The 24,124-nt window shown below is 44.9% G+C and overlaps 1 protein-coding gene across 1 annotated transcript in view; it reads left to right on the top strand.

Annotated features, from left to right (window-relative positions):
- Positions 1–24,124, top strand: part of PRRC2C (proline rich coiled-coil 2C) — a 2,776,386-nt gene that overhangs the window by 1,778,662 nt on the left and 973,600 nt on the right. Inside the window, exon 17 of the mRNA XM_044086759.1 lies at positions 5,777–6,230. Within this exon, the coding sequence (XP_043942694.1) occupies positions 5,777–6,230 (454 nt within the window). The remainder of the gene's footprint in view (positions 1–5,776; positions 6,231–24,124) is intronic.

Below are 24,124 nucleotides of genomic sequence, written 5' to 3'. Positions count from 1 at the left end.
CTGCAGGAAATGTTGGCTCAACAGTTGCATTTCATGTAAAAAAAAAAAAAAAAAAAAAGCGTGTTATCACTAACTGGCCTGGAAAGTCTGATGAACTGTCCCCTTAAAACATTTTTCTTCATGTAATAAGGGTGCTGACTGGTGAAGTCCAAACACTTGTTACTGTATGTGTCCTTTCTGTATATGTTGGAGGAAACGCAGGCAGCCCAGGGCAATGTGGTTTTTCTCTACTGGACCGAAGCAGCAGTGGAGTTTGTCAGCCCGTTTGAGTCTTAGCAGCACTATTTAGGTTTGCTCTTCTCACCTCTATGGTCTGAGGAAAGGGCTATAAGAGGTGCCCTAAAGATAGCCTGCTTCATCCTATCCCTGGTCTGCTTGCCGCGGCACACGGGTATTCCAATCATGTGGTCGAATCACAAAGAAAAAAAAACATTGGTTACTTCCTTCCACGCTAATGGATAGCTTCCAAGCAGACAGACCTGATATGCCGACAGCACTTGTTGCAAGAGAACTCTGCAGGTACATCATTGAGATAGCAGCTCTCTGCAAGACCAGGTTCGCAGACGACGGCCAGCTGACATGTTAAAGCCAGTTATACTTTTTTCTGGAGTGGCCGCAGTAGAATTAAATGTCGTAAAGCACGAGTGGGTTTCGCCATCACATCTAACCTGATCAGCAAATTAGCCATCCTCCAAAAGGATTCAATTACCGACTCCTGTCTCTGCTGCTCCCCCTCAACGGAAAGCGCTGCACTACCTTCATCTGTGTATATGACCCCACCATGTCAAATCCAGAGGAAATTAGACAAGTTGTATGAAGACTTGTAGTCCCTCATGGCATCCGTGCCCAATGCGGATAAGCTTGTCGTATTAGGCGACTTCAATTCCAGAGTTAGTGCAGACTACCAGATATGGGAAAGTGTCATTGGGAGGAATGTAGTCTGCAAAAATAGCAGCAGTGGTCGTAGTCTTCTGAAGACCTTTATAGCTCATGACCTGTTGATCACAAACAGTCTTCCTCTTACCTAACCGTAACAAGATGTCCTGGATGCATCCACGCAGCAAGCACTGGCATCTCATTGTCATAGTAAGGAAAAGGGACAGGTAGGATGTTAGTGACTAAGGCCATGTGTGTTGCAAACTGCTGGACAGACCACAAACTCATCCTGTCAAAACTCAACATGCACATTCAGCCTAGACAGCGCCCGCAGTAGAAAAAGACCAGTAGGCTCCTTAATGTCAGCAAGTTAGAATGGTACTCTGTGCGTCAGAACCTCAATGAGGACTTTGACAGTAAGCTTGTTTAACTCAGTTTTGGCACCAACGGTACAGAAGAGCACTGGGCACTCTCTAGGGATGTGGTGTACAACACTGCTCTCACTCATTTGGACCTGAACACATGCAAACAGCAGGACTGTGGTTTGATAATAATGTTGACTTTCGGAAGCTGCTGGATACGAAGCGTGAAGCCTTCAGATCCCTCCAACAAGACACAACATCAGTCTCCAAGAAAGCTGCCTACAACTCTGGCAAGGTTCTAGCAAAGCTCAGAGAGATTTACGACTCCTGGCTCGGCAGAATGGCAGATGAGATCCAAAAGTATGCTGATAGCAACAACTTTTAAGCGTTTGTATGATGCCTTGAAGACCATCTACTGACTGCAGTCCTCTGGAACATCACCACTGCTCAGTGCTTACTGGTCCATCCTGCTCACTGACAAGAAAGTCATCCTGGAAAGATGGGCTGAGCACTTCAACAATGTCCTGAATAGGCCTTCCTCTATCATTGCTGAAACCGTTGACCGCATGCTGCAAGTCCCCATTAACACCTCCCTGGCAGAACCTCCAAAGGAATCTGAGGTTAAGGAAGCAAATAAGCTTCTCACCAATAGTAAAGCACCAGACTCTGACTCCATTCCAGCCAAAATCTACAAGACTGGTGACCAGTCTTATTACAGAAGCTCGCCGAGCTCTTCCACACCATGTGGCAATAGGAAGTTATCCCCTCAGGAGCAAAAGGATGCCTCCATCATTCATCTCTTCAAGAGAAAGGGAAATAGTCTTGTGACAACCACAGAAGAATCTCTCTCCTGGTCATTCTTGGCAAAATCCTTGCCAGAGTCCTCAACCACCTCATTCAACACATGGAAGATGGACACCTGCCAGAATTTCAGTGTGGGTTTAGAACGGGACGAGAGACACTGGACATATTTACAGTACGTCAAGTTCAGAAGTACCCGGAACAAAACGGGAACCTTTTATACAAAGTTGGTTCATAGGTTGGTACTAGGCTATCAGCCCTAGGGCCTATACAAGCCTAGCCATAACAATTCCCTGGCTATTTCTTCCCACATTTACTTTCCTGGACCCCTGTTTAGCAGGGTGACTGACGTGATCCCTGGGGTGAATTTCCTTTCTCCCATCCAATCGTCAAGGTTCCTCTTGAAGAGGTCCAAAGAGGCACTCTGCTTGACATGTATGGGCAATCTATTCCAGAGTCTGGGGAGTCTCTGGGTCAGGAACCTATCCCTCCAGCATGTTTTGTTTATTGTGATGACAAGGTTTAGATCCCTGGAGCGTGTAGCTCTGAGGGATTGGGATTTCTTTAAGTGTAGCATGTCCAACAGCTCTGGGTTTGACATGGCCTTGTATGTTAAGTAGAGATTGCCTCTTGAGTAGACGATATGTGACAGAGTATAGCTGGAGTTTTTTAAGGCGGTCAGCATAGGGCATCTGCTTTAGGCCTGTGATTCTTTTAGTGAGGTATTTCTGAGGCCTTTCCAGTTGTTGCAGATGTCTTGAGAGGTACATACCAAATGGAGCATTGTATTCTATAATGGGTCTAATGAGGGATGAGTACAGTGGGACAATGACCTCCTTTTTTCTGGATGAAAAGCCCTTCGTGATGAGGTTTGCCACATAGAAGGATTTCCTGACTGTTGTGGCAATGTGGTTATCGAAGGTGAGACCACTGTCCACCTGTGTCCCTAAGTCTCTTATCACACTTTCTGTGTTTAGTGTACTGCCACCTATATGGTAATTCATGGATACATGTTTTTTCCCAAATGGGATAACGATACATTTCTTGGCATTGAGCTTGAGCCCATGGCTCTGGCACCAAGCATCTGTTTCTGTGGACCTGAACAAAGTCTTTGACATGTTCAGTTGTGAGGGGCTATGTCGTATCATGGAGAAGTTTGGCTTACCAGGCAAATTCATCAGTATGGTGCGCCAGTTCCATGATGGCATGCTTGTTCGAGTACTGGACGATGATGACTCCTCTGATGCCTTCACAGTCACCAGTGGAGTCAAGCAAGGCTGTGTACTGGCACCCATGCTGTTCAGCATGATATTCTCAGCCATGCTGGCAGATGGCTTCTGCAGTGATGAAGAAACCAGCATCAAGATTAGAAGACTGATCACAGGCTGTTCAACCTGCGGAGGGTACAGACCAAGATTGAAGAGGACTTTGTGCACGGGTTCCTGTTTGCAGATGACTGCGCACTCAGTGCTGCTACAGAGGCCCAGATGCAGCAGAGTATGAATTGCTTTTCCACTGCCTGCAGAAACTTCGACCTCACAATTAATACCAAGAAGACTGAGGTTTTGCCTCAGCCCGCACCACAGAAGACTTGTGCATAACCTATCGTCACCACTGAATGTGAGATCCTGAAGACTGTTGACAAGTTTATATAGTTCAGCAGCACACACTCTATTGTGAACATTAACAATGAGGTAGATGCACGTATCGCCAAGATAAGCTCCACATTTGGACGGCTGTTGGAGTCAATGTGGGAGAGGACAGGCATCATACTGTCAACAAAGCTGAAGGTTTACAAGGCAGTAGTACTGCCCCACACTACTGTATGCCTGTGAGACATGGACTGTGTATGAGCGTCTTGCGCAAAAGCTAAATCACTTCCATATGAACTGCTTAGGTCTGCTGAAAATTACCTGGCAGGAAAAAGTTCCAGACACAGTTGTCCTCTCTCAAGCTGCACTGCCAAGTATCTACACCCTTTTGAAGAGAGCCCAAATCAGGTGGGTAGGCCACCTTGTATATATGCCAGACACACGCCTCTCCAGGAGACTGTTTTATGGTGAACTTGCAGGAGACAAATGCACACAAGGTGGCAGAAAACAGCGCTTCAAGGACACCAAAGTCTCTCTGTAGGGCTTTGGCATTGAGCCAAACTCCCGGGAACCCTAGCAGAAAACTGCCCCACCTGGTGAAGCCACATCAGCAAAGGTGCTACCTCCTACGAGCAGAACAGGACTGCAGAGGCACAGAGGAAGCATGAGCGGTGTAAATCCACAGCCAACACTTTGCCAACCAACCCAAAAGACCATTTGTGCCTGATGTGCGGGCAGAGCTTTCCGAGCCGTCATCGGACTGATGAGCCACAGCCAGACACACCATACTCAGCCTCCTTGATGTGATGTCCTTGGTCATCGACAATGACGAGCTAACATTAACATATATGTGTGTATAATTGTGTTATTACTTTGGTCTAGTTTGATATGCTATACTAACTTGGACTGTTAAGATTTCATTAGGCATTATAATGTTTTAAAATATTCGTCTTAAACTTCATATACTGAGTCGTCCTGAGCACTGTCTGAGAAGTTTATTCTGAAGAGCATGCACAATTTGTTTCCTCTTTCTGAAGTAGTTATGCAGTGTTTTTATGGGAATGCACTGTCCAGAACACGCGCATAGCTTTAGGTTATTCTGATCTGTGTTTAACTCATTATCACGTTGGCTGTCCCACCTGTGACGACCCAGTGCTTACATTTGTTCTTACTGATTATCTTCCTTTTATTTTATTTTTGTGCACCTCCTTCCCATTCAATTTCCTTTGATTGAAGTAAGTCTTTAGTTTGCATAAGAACTTGTCCTAGTAGCAGTCTCATATGGAATGGGGGGGGGGGCTTTAAGCAGCTGGCCACTTGTCTTTCAAATTTCAGTTGTGCAGTTCCATTCATTCATTTTGGGAGTGGGGGGTGTATTTACTTTAATAATCTTTGAGACGTGCAGATACTTGTATAACCCAAGTTTTTTTTACTACACTCACTGAGATAGTGACTACTTATGAAGAATTTTACTCGGTAAGTGAATGCATCCATCTGGCCTTTTATAAGAAATATTCTTAAATTCGTTTTAAAGGAAATTTCTTTCTATTGATCCATGAATTGCTTTTTTGACAGGTGTTACATATAGTATGATATATATATATATATATATAAGTAATGCATACATTTTTTTTTTGAGAGTCAATTGTTTCAACACAGTGAGCATTTGATATTGAACAGTTTCTAACTCGAAGACTGAAAGTAATTGCTTTCCTGTCACTGTGTTGCTGTTAATGGATTTAATCACTTGAAGAAACTATACAGATATTTAACAGATTTGTCTGAGCTGGTTTAGTGTATATAAATTGGATTATGTATTGAATGGTTTCTCATAGAAAAATAAGATCTTTGTAATCTGCAGTAATAAATTGAAAACAAAGTGGGATTGTATGTGAAACTGCTGCGTTACTGCTTACGTAAAAAAAAAAAAAAAATCCCAGTCATGAGTGTTGATTTCTGGACAATGCAACAAGCTATGTATCAAGTTTAATGCAATTAGGAAATTTCTACCTTTAGTTGCATTTTGCTTATGCTGGGTTATCTACTGAAATGCCATTCCAACCATTTTAGGTGAAAACATTTTGAACTTAAAACTACAGTAGCAATTCAATGCACTTTATTGCAAAACAATTTCCTTTCTTGCAGAACTGGAGCAAGAAAAGTTCGAATGAAAAAGGAAGAGGTCAGAATTCAAAGCTACCACCAAGATTTGCAAAGAAGCAACAGCAGCAGGCAGCCCATGTGCAGCCTCAGACTCAGCTACAGCCTCCACCTCCTCAGCTGCAAGTTCCAGTTCCTCCACCTGCCCCAGTGCAGACTCCACCTCAGACGCCAGTTTCAGCTCCACAGCAGGTGCAAGTGCAAACCCAGTCACAAGCTCCGGTGCAAGTCCAAGCTGCTGCTCAGCCATCATCTCCAGTCTCAACACAGCCCCCGCCCTTGCCCCCGACACCAGGAGGGGCAATTCCAGCAAGCAGCACAGACTACACGGTACCTGCCAAGCCTTTGCCTGCCACACAGGCTCATAGTACCTTGGGAACAGAATTGTGGGAAAACAAAATGCCTTCTACCACTGTAATAACTGATATCACCAAGAAGTGTAAGTATGCACTGTCTGTAATGATTAAAGCATTGCATTTGTCTGTTGTGTCAGCATTAAGGATGCAGAGGCACGAATTATTCTGGTTAACTGGGTTAAGTTTTAGCTTGTGGAGTGTTCTGACTTACAAATCTATAATCTGACACAGCTGTACGAGTGTCTCTTATGTTATGATGACATTGAGGAGAATTTAAAATCTCCCCCACAAATCAGGGTTAAGGTAAAAGCCAGAATTAGGTCATGTTAACATGTTGATGTCAGGAAGTACAGTTTTGGGGGTAAAACATTTGTAACTTGTGCCAAGACATGCCATAATGATGCTGTAAATCAGTAGTGGATTAATTCTGCTTATATGAAACAATCCAGTTCACCACACACAGAGAGGGTGCATTTGGCTATCCATCTTAGCTGCACCTCTGAGAGATTATTTTGATAAGTTAACAAATCGCCCAGAAGTGTGCAAAGGCCAAGATTATGAGTTTGTCTTGAGTATATTACTCCAGCAGGCAAATTTTAAGGGGCAGCATAATAAACCCAATATGTCTGACAACTTTATAATGTGCAGGTGACAGATAATTACTTCATGGTGCCTTTTTGTACTTGAGCTCCAGTAGTGTCATTGCATACAGGAAGCCATTACTATATCTGGCGTTATCTGCAAAGGTTAGTATGTTTCCCTTGGTGCATAGTCAAAATTACTATGTGCTTTGTTGCAAGTTGTCAGTGCACTGACCTGGCTTGTAGAAACCTAGAGGCACAGCAGGCAGAACTCTGACTGCCATTAAGTCTGACTTGAATGTAAATAAAAGCACAGTGACACATGGCTCTTTGCCTTTTATTGTTGGTTTTCCCTCTGGTGTCTCCGTTCAGCAAGATTTTCCATATGTCTTGTACTGCAAAGGGAGGAGTGCAATGTAAAAACCCTACACATTTTTTCACTTTTTTTTTTTGATTGATGTGGATGTAGATAGCACATGAAACTGAGACTGAATTTCCTAAAAATGTTCAGCAGTATTAATCATAGTACTAAAAAATTGTTAGTGGCTGTAGATTTATCTATTAATGGGAGGATCTGCCTTAATATTTGTACAGAATGAGTGTGTTAGGGCTGTGATTTCCTCCTTTGATTGCTTTGTGTGGTTTGATTTTGGAACATGTCCCACATTTGCATATGTTATGTTGGGATGACATGTAGTTAAATTTGGCATAAAGGAGGTTTCTGTTTGGGAGGCCCAACTAGGCATCATCATTTGTTCCCAGGATCAGTTAAAGGTCCAGTTCTTATGAAGGGAGATGACAGTCGCAGTCTTACATTCATGTGGCACAAAGCCTATTCTGATGTCATTTTCATTAATTGTGCATTGCATTTCTACTGCCACTGACATGCCCACTGACCAGCCTGCTGCTGATGCCTCCCTTACTGCCTGCTTTCTCATGTTGCCTCAAGGGCTATTAACTGAACTGTTTGTAAGTTTCTTGGAGGCCAGTGCTTGTTTGGGCTAAAGGGAAGTGTCTGTGTTCACCAGTGGCAGTGGTTAACACTGAGCAGCCTGCCTGTCCCTGTAGGAGTGGTTACTGCCTAGAAACTATTTTTATTGGCCATTTTGGGTCAATTCCAAACTCCTTGATCTCTCTCTCTTCAAACCTTGCAACTGTCTTTTTGCGCGGTCTTGCGCACAGAGCAGCGTCGCTCTTCACTTTTTTCCTTAGAACTGCTCTAAATCTCAAAATAAGCACTCTATTTTCATTATAAAGCCCTGCACTTGCTCGTATAAGTAATCTCATAGGTAAACACTAATAAACTTAAGCACTACATCCTCTTGTACTCCTTTTAAGTACTTGCTCCCTATTGGTTCTTTCTGATCAGTCAGTAAGTAGTTCCCTATATTATTCAGGTATGTCCAAGGGTCAGTTTCGGGTTTACTCTCCAGTCCAGCTGGAGAATCTGGGAATCTTGAGGCAATGTTACATCTGCCTTATGTATACAGACCACCCTCTCCTCCTCCCAACAAGCTCAAATATATGTGAGAGATGCAGCTATATAGCCAAACTGGAGGCTAAGCTCTCTCAACCTAGTACTGGCACAGCCTGTCAGGAGGAGAAGGTAACCACCACACACCACAAATCCAGTCTCACATAGACCTATAGCATCAGCAAACCAAACACATAAACACACAAAAACATACTCGGAGGCTCTAAATAAAAATCTGCCTAAGCAGCAGAGACCTCCAAAGCAGACATCCAAGTGACCCCTACCACAAAACAATACCCACGTAACACACAGCTCACAAAGTCAGTGTGCCACACAGTCACACAGTCCTTAAGGCCAAACAACACACCTAATACACTTGTAATAGGTGACTCTATTGTCACACACACTGATGTCCCACTCACCAGGCTGAACAAGGAGAAGGTCACTGTAAGCTGTCTGTCGGGTGCCAGGATCCGCCACATAACACAAGCACTCAGGTCACTCCTAAGCAAGTACAAATATGACTCCGCCATTGTCCATGCTGGTGTGAATGACCTGAGACGCACCTTCCTGGATTACATGAAGATACATAGCGGAGCTTTTTGATCATGTAGCCCAGGCTGGTATGACCCCTGACCTTCAGTAGCATCTTACCCTCACCAAGAATGATGCCACAGTATAAAGACAAAATGATCAATTTTAACAATTGGCTAAAGTATTGGTGTCATTCAAAGGGGATCCAGTGTCTGTCAGCCTGGGATGACATGCTCGACAAGCCACGTTGCTTCGCTAGGGACGGCTTGCACCTGTCACCGTTGGGTTTTCGAATACTGGCAAAGGCTCTTGCCTCCCCCATAGTGCCTTTTTTAGGCAAGGCTCAAAAGACAAACCCACCTCCATAGACAACACAAAGAAAAAAAACTAAGGGTAATGCTGCTCAACACCAGAAGTCTAAACCTCAAGATACACGCACTCGAGACTGTCCCCAGTATGGAGAATATCGATATCTGTGCAGTAACAAACCTGGTTCAGGGCTCCCGAGAGCACCCCAGCACTAACAGGTTATACTTCATACCATGCTTTTCGGCCCCAAAACTCGGACTGAACCACAAAAGGAGGGGGAGTATCCATATTTATCAAAGATACCCACACCTCCAAGTTAGTGGCACTGCACGAAGCATCGGAGACCATCCATGTGCAACTAGCAGTGGGCAAAACTGCCTTTCAGTTTTTAGCCTACTACAGACCACCGTCCCAAACACAGGAACCTCACTCGGCTTTCCTGAGAACACTGGAGAATATGAAGGTCTCTCCAAACACCATTATATTTGGTGACTTCAACTACCCAGACATCGATTAGGAAAACTACTCAAGCCCAAACACCCTCGCCCAACAGTTCCTAGAATTTATAAACTCAAATGTTATGGAACAACTGGTCACCACTCCCACAAGAGGGGAAAACATATTGGATCTGGTCATCACCAACATGGAGTCTCTATGTCCCACACCAGGGGTTTACCCCTCATTGGTAAGATCAGACCATAAACTAATCTCACTGGACATCCATATTCTGTCCCAACCCCCAGCCAAGGAAACCACGGTGAAGAACTTCTCAAAAGCAAACTTCACACTTCTCAAAACCGAGATGGAATCCTTCAAAGCCCCCGGGCCAGGGAAAATACGCCCAAAATGCAGAATCCTTTACAAAAGTATTTTATGGATACCTACAGGAGTGCATGGAGCATGCTATCCCAAATAAAACCAAGACTCACTCCTCCAAAGGTAGGAGACCTGTCTGGTGGACCCCAGCCATAAATAAGCTATACAACAGAAGTAGAAAGCTACTACATGATAGAGCAAAGTTCCAAAAAGGGAAGGCATCTCTGATCAGTACTAGCAAGAAACTACGATCCCTCATAAAATCATCTAAGGTCAGCTTCGAAAGAAAAATTGCAGAAGGCACTAAAGATAGTCACAAGGCCTTTTTAAGTTATGTCAGAAACCTGGGAGGCAACTCCCAGATATGCTCTGAGTTAGTGCAAAATGACAAAAAATACACTGAACCCACAGACATTGCCAACATCCTGGCAGAAAGGTTCAGTGCAAACTCCCCCCCCCCCCTTCCCCTCAAAAGAGCAAATGTCTATCCCAGCAGTGTGTAGCCTTCCTGAGATCACAGATGCACAGGTGAGAGCTGCCCTCTCCAAAGCAAAAAACACATTATCAGTGGGACCAGATGGTGTCCCAGGCTGTGTCTTGCACGAGCTCCAAGAAGAACTAAACCCTCATATAAAGTCACTGTTCAATCTCAGCCTTTACTACAGGATATGTACCCAAGGAATGGCATACAGCAACAGTGGCCCCACTCCACAAAGGTGGTGCCACAACAGACCCCGGAAACTATTGCCCTATAAGCCTGACTAGCCTGGTCTGCAAAGCTATGGAGCATATCATCATGGAAATCATTAACAAAGACATTGGGAACCTCCAGACACTGGATCCTACCCAATTCGGCTTTAAGGGCAGATCTTGCCACCCTGGTCGACTTCTTTGAAACAGTTACCAAAGCCATAGATGAAGGGAAGGTAGTCCACACAGCCTACCTGGACCTTGCAAAAGCCTTCAACACAATACCCCACTCGGGCATCATAAATAAGCTCACCAGCTTAAATATCAACCCCTATGTCACAAGATGGGTTGCAAACTGGTTCAGAGATAGAACCCACATGGTCAGAATAGCAGGTGCCATGTCAGATGCTAAACCAGTTACAAGTGGCATCCCACAAGGCTCAGTCCTGAGACCTCTCTTGTTCGGTATATATTTCTCCGAGGTACAGGCTAACACGGGTGGACTATGGCTGACCAAGTTCGCAGATGACTGCAAACTGGGTGCCATAATAGACTCTCCAGCTGACACAAGCATCCTCCAAAAGGGTCTCAGAGACGGATAACTGGTGCCAGAGCCATGGCCTAAAGCTAAATGCCAAAAAGTGCATAGTCATCCCCTTTGGGAAAAACAAAGTGCCCACAAATTACCACATAGGTGGTAATCCGTTAAGTACGGAAGAAGTAATTAGGGACTTGGGGACCCAAGTAGGTAGCAATCTCTCCTTTGACAATCACGTTGCCAAAGTGGTTAGAAAGACCTTCTATATAGCCCACCTTATCACGAAAGGTTTCACATCTAGATCAAGAGAGGTCATTGTGCCCCTCTACTCATCACTTATCAGGCCCATAATTGAATACAATGCCCCATTTGGGATGTACCTTACCCGACACCTACAGCAACTGAAAAGACCCCAAAAGTACCTCACCAAGAGGATCAAGGGACTCAGATGTCCTGTGCAGTTCGGTTAAAGAAACTCCAGCTCTAGTCAGTTGCCTTCCGCCTACTCAGGGGCGATCTGTGCCTGACGTATAAAGCCATGTCCAACCCAGAATTAATGGACATGCTCCACCTCAAGAAATCCAAATCCCTTAGAGCTACATGCTCCAGGGACTTAAACCTCAGCACAGAAATAAATAGGACATGCTGGAACAAAATCCCAGTCCAAGTTGGGCAGAGCCTCTCTGGCCCTCTTCAAGAGAAATCTTGACTAGTGGATGGGAGATTGTAAGTTTACCCCGGGGATCTCTTCTGTGTCCCTGCTAGACAGCGGCATAGTAAACTAACCTTAAAAGGGCTATCTTCTGTGACCTACTATTGAAAGGCACAGTCTACTAATCTAAAATGGTGACAAAAGCCAAACACACTCTGGCTAGGCTTATAAATGCCCTAGGGCAGATAGCCTAGTATCAACCTATGAACCTATGCCCATGTTATTATATAGGCATAACTTTGAGGAGTTTACTCATCAGAATTACAGAACACTTATATGACGTCAAAGTTAGAGCATAAAAATGCTCTTTATAAGCATACAATTTCTTGTGACAAGTTTAGCAGATTTTTGTTTGCAGTTATCAAACAATTACCCATGGACATGAGAGGTGGCTGTTACAAAAATTATATAGAACAAAGGCTGAGAGGCAAATAAAATTAGGGGCTGATCAACTGCCTGGGCTTAATGAGATGGTGAACATTAGATGTTTTCTCAATGAACGTAGACAGGCTGTCAATTAAAGGGGTAATGCAATAGCTTTTTCACTTACTCATCTTTTTAACTGACCTGTTATTAGTTCTTTCAAACGATTCGCAGTTTTTAAGTTGTATAAATGTGTTGTTTTTTAATTATTACTATCTTTCTGAGGAAGTCTTTTTTCGGTTGACAAACAGGTTTAATAATGATTTGGTAAATGCTATTTGGTGAACGTTAAGTTATTCAGCAGCTTGGTTCATTTATTTAGTGTTTTTTGTTAAGAAGGTGTTAGTTTAAGAAGATGGAGAATCCATTCGCTGCCCAAGATCCCTTGCATGGGGAAAGCAAGAGAATTTCATCAGCTGGGAGGTGAAAAAAAGATTGCTACTATATCATATATGTTTCAGCAACGTGTGGCTGTAAATAACAATGTATGAGATGGCAAATGGCAACTCTCATCAGAGTTTTGCATGCCAGTTTTTACAATTTGGGATTGGTTGTTGTTAAAATAGAAATTCTCATTAACAATCATAAGGACATTTGACATCATCAGTTTTTTGAACTCCTATAACAGTACAATAAAGATACCGGTTTGGCCTGGTATCCAGCTTGTCTGTAAGGAACATGAAGCTGTGATTACTTTCCTTTAAGGACGCTTATTTAAGAGCAATAAATGCATAATTAAATAGAGATATGGGAAGACTCTTCTGGTGCAGGGAGCACTGAAGGATGTTTACTATGTGAAATTTATATGTATAATTTTGCTAAGAATGCAAATTGATGATAATAGAACCTTAATATGGGTCTTACAAATGGAAGTGAAAAACATTACTTAGTAAATACGTGTAAACACGATTCTTTTAGAGACATACTGTGGTTGGTCAAAATTGACCACCATGAATTTTCATTTGTTAATACTCTCAGCTAATTTGCATCTTAGACAAGAAACACACCCGTAATGGATTTGGAGGTGTGTCAACAGTAGGAGACCTCCATTGGCCCTGAATATTTAAAACAGGATGGGAAAGCATGATAATCTATTGGACAACACTGAAATGCACAGGCCAGTATTGGCTGAACAATTCCATTTATTTTTATAAAAAATTTTTGTATGTCCCATTTCCCATAACGATCTGATGAAGATTACTTCGAAAGCGCTTATCGTTTGTGAACATCAAGGGACTTTTATTTTCTTTGCTTTTTAAACTAGAAGATATTAAATTAGTTTTAAACGGATATTGGATACATTTTTTGTGGATAGGACTTGCAGCTTTATTTCCACAGCTATTTGGTATACAGCATTAGCCTTGGTGATCCTTCTGTCATAGTTTACTGTTCTTGCTCTCTTCATTTGGCAGTTTCACCTCAGCAGTGGGAAGATTTATTATATTCCTTTCAATCCTCAGATCTTGTTTGCCGCGGCTTTGCCAGCATGGGATTTTTGAGCTCCAGGCAAGTTTGTCAGGGTTTTCGAAATTTTTTGGACTGTGTGTGCCCCTTTGGTATTCCTATAAATAACTATTAGTTTATCTCTCATTACGTGTTTTCTTCCTCTCTAGATAGTTGGGTTTTGTAGGTAGAAAGTTGTATAACTTTCTGTCAGTGTAGGCCCCCCCTTCCCGCCCGTAGAGTGTGTGTGTGTATGCATTTACTATGTCGGAAATTCAGAAAGTGACTTTCTCTAAGTGCACAGTGTGTGGCCACAAGCTGTCACCAGCTGACAGTCACACTCTGTGTGTAGTTTGCTTGGGGGTGCCTCATTTGTCATCCGGCTGCAAAATCTGTGCGGCCTTCAACCCCCGAGCCCTGCGAGATCGCAGGAACAAGTTAATTCTGGTGGGTCTTCTACCTGCAGAATCAGCTTTTGCTTCTTTCACGCCTTCTTCGCCAGCCACGGCTGTGGCTGTCCGGCCTTCCGGCCCTCCTACCCTGTCCAGGACACTCACTCCCACCTTGCCACAGGGAGAGAGAGAGGCCAAGAAAGAGAATGAAATAAAAACATAGGGAGACAGAGAGACATTCAGAAAAGAAAAAAAAGACAGAGAAAAGGGCCGCAAGCAGCAGGCTGAGTTGGATCCAATGACCCCTCCCGCTAAGGTGATTTTGTCTTCTGTTAAAGTTACTAGGCCATCCTCTCCTCTGCTCCGTTCACCATGTTTTTCTCCTGAGCCGGAGGAGGCTAGACCATACTCAAGGTCGTCTTTGTGTCGGCCCTCGAGATAGACTCAGAGCATCTCTGAAGCCGACATGGATCAGATGATGCGAAGGTGTATACAAACTCAGCTGCAGATGGGAGTGTTGCTGCACCACCCCAACTGGTGTGGGGAGTTCGGCTCCGTTTTTCGCCCTGATAGTTCCTTCTCTGATCCACCATCGGATTTCGGAGTCTATGGATCCGAGGAGCCCCAGAGTCAGGTGGTCGGCGCCGATGGTACTTTCGGCCTTCGCCGGCCATGCCCTTGAGTCTGTCGGATCCACTTTCATATCTGAGCTCTCGGAGCTGTGAGTTTGGCGTCGGATCCGAGGTGGTGCGTCATCGGCTTCGTTGTAGTCTGGGCATACCATACCTTTGGGTCCGGCCATTCCAACTTTGGCTCCGATCCCTTCGTCGGATCCGAGGGTCATGGCTACTTTAACCGGTGTTCGTTGTGGAGAGGGTTCTCTCTGAAGAATCAAGACCCCTCACTCTTTCCTCTGGGTCCATCCCTGCCTCCTCACAGTTGGGCTTGTCTTCCGTCATCCAGTTCCCCCAGGGACAGCCTGTGTCTATTGCTCCCCAGCCAATTCCCCTGGAGGAACACACAACCATTTGTGAGCCCTCCCCGGAGAATCCACCCGCGGAGGTTCCGAAGACGTTTCCTTCGGAGACATAATGGAAATCCTTCGCCATGGGGGGTAGTCTGCCCAGAAACCTTCCTCTGACGAGTCTGTATTCCTGGAGGTGTTCGACACGGGTCCATCTACCTCTTGGGTGTCCCCCCCGCTGACCCTCTGGTGGACCTTATCACCACCAGAGCTTGGAAGGAGCCGGACACTGTGGAGGCAATACCCAAAAGGCCCGACAAAATATTGAGCCCCCCCGGCAGATAGAGCTTCTTGGAGCAAAGGTTCCTTGGATGATACCATGGTAGTGGTGCCGGCCACAAAAAAAGGAACTCACCCAGGAAAGTTCCTCTGTCCACCCCCCAGACAAGGAGTTCAGGGCGATGGACTGTGTTGGAAAGCGGACTTTTGCTTCAGCTACCTTTACTATAAGAGCGCTGAATTACTTGGCCCGCGTAATTTGACTGCAGCTGGACCTTACCTTATGAAAGAGTATGCCGAGTCTCCCCTGGAGTCCATGTCTGCCGAGGATAAACGGACCTTCTTGTCTCGTATGGCCTCTTTCAAGTCTGTGTCCAATACGTCCATGCGTCTACTCTCTCACGCCATTGAGGGAGCCGCTAGAGCTAGCGGGTCCGGTATCACCTTAAGGAGTCACGCCTCGCTCCGTCTTTGCGATTTCTCAGAACCCTTCATGGCACCCTTCGCTAACCCACCCTTTGACAGTTCAACCCTGTTCAGGAAGACTGTCTGCGATACGCTTGTCCAGAGCGAGAAAGATGAGAAAACGCGGGATCCACTTCTCTAACCCTCAAAGGTCCTTTTCCAGGAACCAGCGAGGGCAAAAGAAGCTGTGGTTCTGGAAAACTCAGCAGTCCCTGAATGCTCAGGAGTTCTTCTCCCCCAGAGGCAGTCAGGACAAGGTGGACGCCGGCACAGAGGCAGAGGGGGGCCGAAGAACTTCAGATCATGGGAACCTTTTTCTGATCGACCTGCCCAGCAACCTTGAGGGGGTTGCCCGACTGCTCCTCTCTGGAGGCAGTCGGGGGGCATTTTTCGATGCACCTAGCCCAATCGGGAGCCCATCACGACAGATCACTGGGTGCTTCGAATAATATCCAGAGGCTATTCTATTCCCTTCAAAAACATATATCCCCTTACACAAGGCACCTCCCGGATGTTCCACCCGCTCAGAGGGAGGCTGCGGCTTTGGAAGTACAAAAACTGGTAGAAAAAAGAGCCATCCAGCAGGTGCCCCCAGACCAGTCCGGATCAGGCATCTATTCCAGGTTCTTTTTGGTGCCAAAAAAAGACGGGGGACCTAAGGCTGATTCTCGACCTATCAGCAATGAACCTGTTCGTTGCCAAGTAAAAGTTCCGGATGGTCACACTTAAATCCATCCTGCCCTTCTTGCAGGAGGAAGACTGGTTGTGCTAGATAGACCTCAAGGATGCGTACTAGCATATCCTGATGGACAGGCAATCCAGGAAGTTCCTCCGCTTTTGGCTAGGGGCCAGTCATCAATTCAGGGTCCTACCCTTCGGTCTCAGCAAAGCCCCCCGGGTGTTCACCAAGGTCATGACAGTTGTAGTGGCCTTCCTGAGACTTCGGGGCATTCAGGTCTTCCAGCACCTGGATGACTGGCACCTCACCGCCCCCACCAGGCATCTACTCTTACTAGCCAGAGATTTCTTTCTCCGGATATCACCTCGGCTGGGGATCGCCATAAATTTCAGGAAGTCTCCCCTTCAACCTGTTCAAGTGTTAGACGTCATAGGGGCGAGAATAGATTCTCTTCAGGCCAGGGCATTTTTGACTCCAGACCGACTACACAGCCTGGCACTTCATGTGTTAGCACTTCTGCAGTCCCCTGCACCCCCAGCAGAATTAGTCCTGAGAGCCTTAGTGTCCATGGCAGCAGCTGTTAACCTGATCTCCTTTGCTCGTCTGAATATGAGAATTTTACAGTGGACGTTGCAAGTTCAGTGGTCGATGCTTCATCAGCCTCTAAACTTTCCGATTACTCTGAGCAGACTGTCCAGAATTTCTCTCGCATGGTGGCTCCAATCCCAGAATTTACAGGAGGGACATCCTTCTGTTGCGCCTCAACCCCAAGCCACGGTGACCACGGACGCCTCCCGCCTAGGGTGGGGGGGCACTGTTCGGGCAGGACTGTTAAAGGCACGTGGACTCAAAGCGAGACCGTTCTGCATATAAATGTTCTGGAGATGAGAGCGGTCCTTTTAGCGTTGCAGGCCTTTCATGCTTATCTTCCTCTGGGAACTATTGCGATCCAGTCAGACAATGTCAGTGGTCTAGTATGTCAACAAACAGGGGGGAACCAAGTCTTATCCCCTTTGTTGAGAAGCAATGAGAGTTTGGGAATGGGCGATCTCCACCAACTGCTTTCTGATAGCAGCGCACATTCCAGGTCGGTCCATTATCTTGGCAGACAAATTGAGTAGAACTATCCTTTCTCCCAACGAGTAGTCTCTGAACCCTTGTGTAGGGGAACAGATCTTTCTCAAGTGGGGTCAGCCTTGCCGCGATCTCTTCGCATAGCCATCCAACGCGAAGTGCAGCAAGTTTTTCACTCTAATCCCCCCAACGGGGGATGCCCTCAGAGACGCTCTTGTTCATTCTTGACCACCCGGTCTTTATGCGTATCTTCCGCTCATGACAAAATTCTTACAGAAAGCTCGTCGGTTGGGGAGCAGGATGATCCTCATAGCCCCATTCTGGCCTCGTCAAGTCTGGTTCCCCCTGCCTCTACGGTCTCATCTCATAGCTCCACCTTGGATCTCATTCCAGATCTGATTCGTCATCCCTCGGGAATGCTTCCTCCATTTTTTTTTTTTTTTTTTTTTTTGTTTTTTCTCCGAATCGCAGCTTGGCTGCTGCAATTCCACTAATTTCTAGGACTTCCGGTATCTCTTCCCCAGTTAAATCCATCTTGGGTGTGGCACATAAGTCCTCTACCAGGAAAATTTACTGTAGCAAATGGAGACGTTTCTCCATTTGGGCTTCACAGAGAAATCTGGATCCTTTTACCACTCCAATCCCAGCAGTGTTAGACTTTGTTTCATATCTTTCAGCAAGGAGCCAGTTCTTCCACAGTGAAGGTCCAGCTGGCAGCCATTTCTCATTTCCATGTAGCGGACAATTTAGGCGCTCTCGCTGCTGCCAGAATTTGTAAAACCTTTTTGAAAGGCACTTTTCTTCTGAGACCTCCTATTAAGAATCCGTCCCCGCCGTGGGATCTGACTGCGATTCTTCAGGCCTTAGTTGTCCCTCCTTTCGAGCCCTAGGCATCAGTTTGACTTAAAATTCTTGTCATGGAAGACTGCTTTTTCTGGTAGCTGTCGCATCGGCCAGGAGAGTGTCGGAGCTTCAGGCTCTTTGTATGAAGCCCCCATATCTTGTTTCATACAGACATGGTGTCTTTCAGGACTAATCAGTCTTTTCTCCCTAAAGTTGCTTCTGAGACAAACATTAATCAATCTATTAATTTGACTGTGTTTTCCTTAATTTTCAGAACAAAGGGGAATACAAACTTCATTTGCCGGATGTTCTCAGGCAGTTACGTTTTTATTTGCACAGGACGGCGGTCTTTTGTAAATCTGATCAACTTTTTGTTTCCTTTGCTAAGCCTTTTTTTTTTTTTTTAGAGAAACCAGTTTCAAAGGTGACTCACTAGCATATAGAGAGGAGTTCATGCTCATTCTACACGTTCTATGGCAACGTCTGCTGCATTCTGGTCTAGTTTCCCTGGATGACATTTGCTCAGCGACTACCTGGGCGTCCTCTCACACCTTTATTACTCATTATAAACTGGACTTGGTGTCTAGAGGAAGGGCTTCATTTGGCTCTGTAGTGCTCCGGAATATCCTTCCTTAAGGGCCTTCCAAGATGTCAGGCAGCTGGGGGACTCTGTCCCACAGGTTGCTGATCAAATGAAGTTAACTACTACAGATAAAGAAGTTATGTACTCGCCATAACGTTCCATCGGAGTAGGTAAACTTCATTTGTCAGCAACCGTCCCTCCCTCCTTCCCCCTTACCTTGGCGATTATTTTTGCTGAGCTTGATGTTTGGAGTTCACCAGCTTGAGGTTTATCCTTGGTTCAGGGGTCTCAGGGTTTAGTTTGTTGGTGTCGCGTGTGGAGTGGCAAACTCGATCTGAGGATTGGAAGGAGGTTGCAGTGTAGTATGGGGTAGGGGGAGAAGCTTGGAGCTCGGATCTTTTTGCTTGGTATGCAGCTGGCTTGGGATCCCTGTCGGATCCGAAACCCACAGGTTGCTGACAGATGAAGTTTACTTACTCAGATGGAACGTTATGGTGAGTACATAACTTCTTTTTTCCTTCCATCCCAGGGCATTGGGCAAGGCAGTCTCCAAACAATCGCTTGTTGAATCAGGAAAGCCATCTGTCTTTGCTACTCCCACCATGGAAAAAATCCTCCAGTGGGAGTAAAAGCCCATTCCACCAGGGCAGTGGCCACCTCCAAGGCTTTCCTAAAAGGTCTGGACACATCTTCCATTATGGATACAGCCATATAGTCCACTATCCACACTTTCACCAAACACTACTGCTTAGACCAGGTCTCCAGAGCATGTGCAGTATTTGCCAGGGCAGTCCTACAGGGCTTTGTAGAATCTTCTGCATCCCCCACCCTTTCATCCAACTAAGCTGTGGTACTCTCCCACAACAAGAATACTGCAACATAGGAATAGAAGGACCTAGAGTAGTTGTGTAAAATCTTACCATAACCATAGATGTCCTTCTCTTCCATGTTGCAGTAGTCCTTCCCACCCACCAATATCCCCCTCATCATTCTCCTTTTCATCCCAGCATTTCCCTAGTTCCTAATCTCATACATCTTTCTCCCTGGACCTATCAATACTACAGAAGGACCCCAGGGTCCCATACCTGACACCACTGGCACCTCCTCCTGCTGAGCCTTCTACTCTACCTGCTGAGCTTCAAGTTCTGACGATTGTGCATGCAGGTGCCACATTTAAGGCCCCCTGGTTTATGGCCCTATGTGTGACGTCGATGCAGCTGCAACAGCCAAGCTGAAGCTTTTGTATAGGAGCCGACGTATGAGTCGCCCGAGGGCAGGAAATCTCATTTTCACAACTATTCTATTTTACAGATAACTTAAATGTTTGCACAGAACCAAAGAGAATCTGGGAAGGAGTCTGGGACATGCAGTGTCAAAGCAGATTCTCTAAATGGGTAGCATATTTGCATTTGATTCGGCTCTTCTTTCCAGGGTACTTTTATGGCTCAAAGTATTAAGGGAGCATCCACAACTGTAGGATTCCATAAAAGTCAGCATACAGTCCATTTCAGACATTTGTATATCCCTTTTCATAGCATTGCAAATTGGATATCATCTCTACGGAAAGAGCTGGGATTACTGCAGCCATTTTTTTATGAAATGCTACAACTTGGTGACACAACTAGGCCACTTCCCTTTCATGCTGAAGTTGTGGGAGTTCTTTGCAGTCAGAAGTACTGCCACAGTGGTCTTACATGAAGAGCCTAATGCAGTTGTGTGGGAGCATACCATAGCAGTAGGTGTTCAAGTAAATCGCTGTTGCAGTGCAGCTTTTTTCCCACCAATCCCCTTATCTTCTCCACTAGGCATCCTGGGCTGAAGTAAGTTATCCTTTTCCTTGGTTATTAACTTTCATTGCTTGTGGGCTCTTCTGGTCTGGGTAGGAGTTGGGCAGCCATATTTCTCTCCATCTATACTTTCATATCTAGAGGAGGATCTAAAAAGGGTGGTGGTCAGATGCTGTGGTGGTCTGATCTGCTCAATTGCCCACCTGTAAATTGCCTAAAAATTTTAATGTGGTATTTATCAAAAAATCTTAAACATTGGCCATGGAGGGGTACAGTCTCATGTGTTCATACTGCTGATACTGTCAGATTTATATATTAAAAGGTACACAAATGTAAAACTAAGTGCAGCTTGGTCTTAAGAGCATGTAGGGAGTATGAGTTACTATCATGAATATGGTTCTGTACCATTCATACCCAAGGATAGGCTTCAAACTGAGCAGCCAGTGAGCAAGCAGAGTCATGAGCCGATCTCCCCGGGGAGCTCTCGGGGTCGTTAGCTGCAGTCTCTCAAAAAATGAACAAACAAAAATACTTGGAATTAGTTAAGCAGTTTAGTTAGCTAAAATAAATATGGAATTACACTGATGACTAGAAAATTCCTTTGAACAAATAAATTACACGGAAGAAAACCTGTCTGTAAAGCCAAAAATTGTGCTAGCTGTTTCTTACCTGAATGGATTGCTGAACCTTAAGCTAAATTGAATTTCCAGGTAGAGAGAAGTGCAAAAAAAACAAAACCTACATGGCCAGACTCCCAGGTAGTTCTGCCTTGTAGACACTTTCTGTTTTTTTCTTTCAGAAACCACAGTTGCAGTGAAGCAGTTTCACATTTACTTAAAGGAAAACTCCACCCTAGAACTAAAAAAATCTGGGTTTCTTTCAGCCTTTTGTTTCCTGACCTATTCTAACATCATCAGAATCACTCTAGGTGCTTTGTTTGTAATTTTAACCTGTTTTCTGCAGTGTGGCTACCAATGAGGCTTGATGTATCAGCATGTTCTTGTTCTTCAACCCTTTCTCTTTCCCAAAAATCCTTTGTATGACTCATGCCAGACATAAGGAAGTAACTGTGAATTCCCCATGCCATTGATATGTAATGGGATTTGTGTGAGTCACTATCGTCTTCTATACCTTCTGTAAAAGGACCGTTTCTTTTCTGTTTCTAATCACCCTCATTAATGTTTGGCTCAAAGCTTATTTTACACTATACTTAGAAGTTATCCAGCTACAGCCAGAAAAGTAGCTAAATTGCAGGCCTCTTTGTTCAGGGTATTCTTTTGTAGTCCAAGAGGAGTTGACACTCCCCTCCCTGCCAGAAGTGTTAAAAACTATCACTGCACTGAGACCACAGCTCATAATGGTAAGGAAGAGGCTTACAACAGGAAGATCGATTTATTTAAATAGTTTCATTTTTTTTCTGGGTGCAAGTAGCAGAAACTGCTTGATTATTTTGGTTTATTTTATTACTAGTAATCGATTTACCCCTTACTCTCTCTACAACACAATATTACTGTAACTTAGGTTTGTGTAACTATTTCTTCCCGAGGAACACCTGTCTTGTGACATGCTTTTTTTTCCTGTAATTTCCTAACATTCTAGTCGTATCCAGATTTTTAAATTACAGCAAAACACTAAATGTTAGGTAGTCGAATCTCGCCTTCATTTTTATATATGGGTTTGGAGCCAATCCTCTGCTCTGACTCGGCCGATTTGCAAGCTTGAAGACTTCTGGTTCGCTTGTGGCTAAACAGCTATCCCATGGTGCACCAGTGCAATCCCCAGATCTAGTTTGCACGTCGACGAGTTTGGATGTGCTTCTCTTGGCTCTGGCTAAGTCCTTTTCAATTCTTACATTCTTAGTGGATATTGCATATTTAGTGATATATTAGTGTTGTTATCTTAGAGGTCTTTGCCTAAGTTGTCCCTGTGGACTTTTTTATCAGTGTAGTAGTTTTAGTATCATGTGTGCCAGTTAGTTGGGTGCCGTTGAGTTTTTATTTGCCTAGGTAGTGTGTTTGTTTTGGCGTTTTTTTCCGCTCTTGATCAACAGGGGCTCCTGTTGATTTATTTGTACTGCTCGGACCTTTGTTAGTCGCTATTGACTTAACTTGTTGTCTTTGGCGAGGATCCGCTAAGGTGGTATTGTAGGATTGCTGTACAAAATGTTTTCCTGTGTGATTACACCTGTGTGTGGCTGTGTTAAATACTTGATCTGTTTAGGTTACAACACCTAAGTTTTCTGTTTCACAGGGCTAGGCCCATTTAACTGAGGACCTAGTCCTCGTGTAACATTTGTATTTGTAGTTTGGACATCTCAAATTTTTTCCTGTGTGATTGAATCTCTGTGTGTGTCTGTGTTAAATGCTTGGTTTGTTTAAGTTAGAAGACCGAGTTTTCTTACACTGGGCTAGGCCTGTTTAACTTAGAGGACCTAATCCTCGTCTGACTCTTCTGCAGGGCTACGCCCGTTTTAGTTAGAGGACCTAGTCCTCATTTTTTCTCTTAATCCTGTCTCTCCTACTGGTTTTGCGTGTGTGTCTGCAATGTCTAAGGATAGCAAGGAGCATAAACCCTCTGGGTTCAAAAAATGCATGAATTGCTCCCAGAAAATGTTATTAACGGATGGCCACAGTAGCTGTCTTCTGCTTGGGAGCCATCCATTTGCAGGAATCATGCTTGTTCTGTCATGCTTTCTCTCCTAGAGTGTTGCAGGAGAGAAAAGAACAAGCTGATACTCAAGGGTCTTCTAAAACCAACCTTTGAAGAAGCAAGCTTTATCTAGTTTGTCAGCTTCTTCCAAGTCTACAAAATCAAGATCTGAATCCAAACCTAAAGCTTCTAAAAGGCCTTTTCCGGCACCGGCTGGTGTCTCAGAGCCGCCTTCCAAATTACCAAAATCTGCCGCCTCAGTCTTCGGAGCCGAAGGAGAGCACCATGGTATCAGAGTCAGTCACAGGTGCTTCAGTGCCGACTTCTGAACCTTTGGAAATAGCAGTTGACTCTACTGCTCGGAGCCAGTCTGTAGAATCCCTATCGGTCTCCTTGCTAATTGAGTCTCCAGTGCCTCCTAGGTCGAAATCCCCTACTTTATCTTCCAGATCTTCCAGGAGCCTTTCCGAAGATAATGTGAGGAGGGTAGTACTGAGACTCCTGAAGTCATCTGCTCTGCCTAAATTTTTTTGGCTCTGACCCAGTTTGTTCCAGAGCCACTAGAGCCAGTTTTACCCTCGTCTGTGTTTCCTTCTTCGAGCCATGTTGGCCTTTTGGAGCCAGAGTGCTTGTTACCAAAGGAGGGACCCTCTGATCCAGCTCCCCTTGCTGCATTGGAGCCGAGTTTGGCTCCGACACTCCGCTCCGTCCGTTGTGTCCAGGGACCGAAGCTCTTCTGTCG

Source organism: Protopterus annectens, chromosome 10.part0 (assembly GCF_019279795.1).
Source record: "Protopterus annectens isolate FY-2018-M chromosome 10.part0, PAN1.0, whole genome shotgun sequence".
NCBI lineage: Eukaryota > Metazoa > Chordata > Ceratodontiformes > Protopteridae > Protopterus > Protopterus annectens.
Note: the sequence above shows the minus strand (reverse complement) of the source record. Positions and strands in the feature narration are given on the sequence as shown.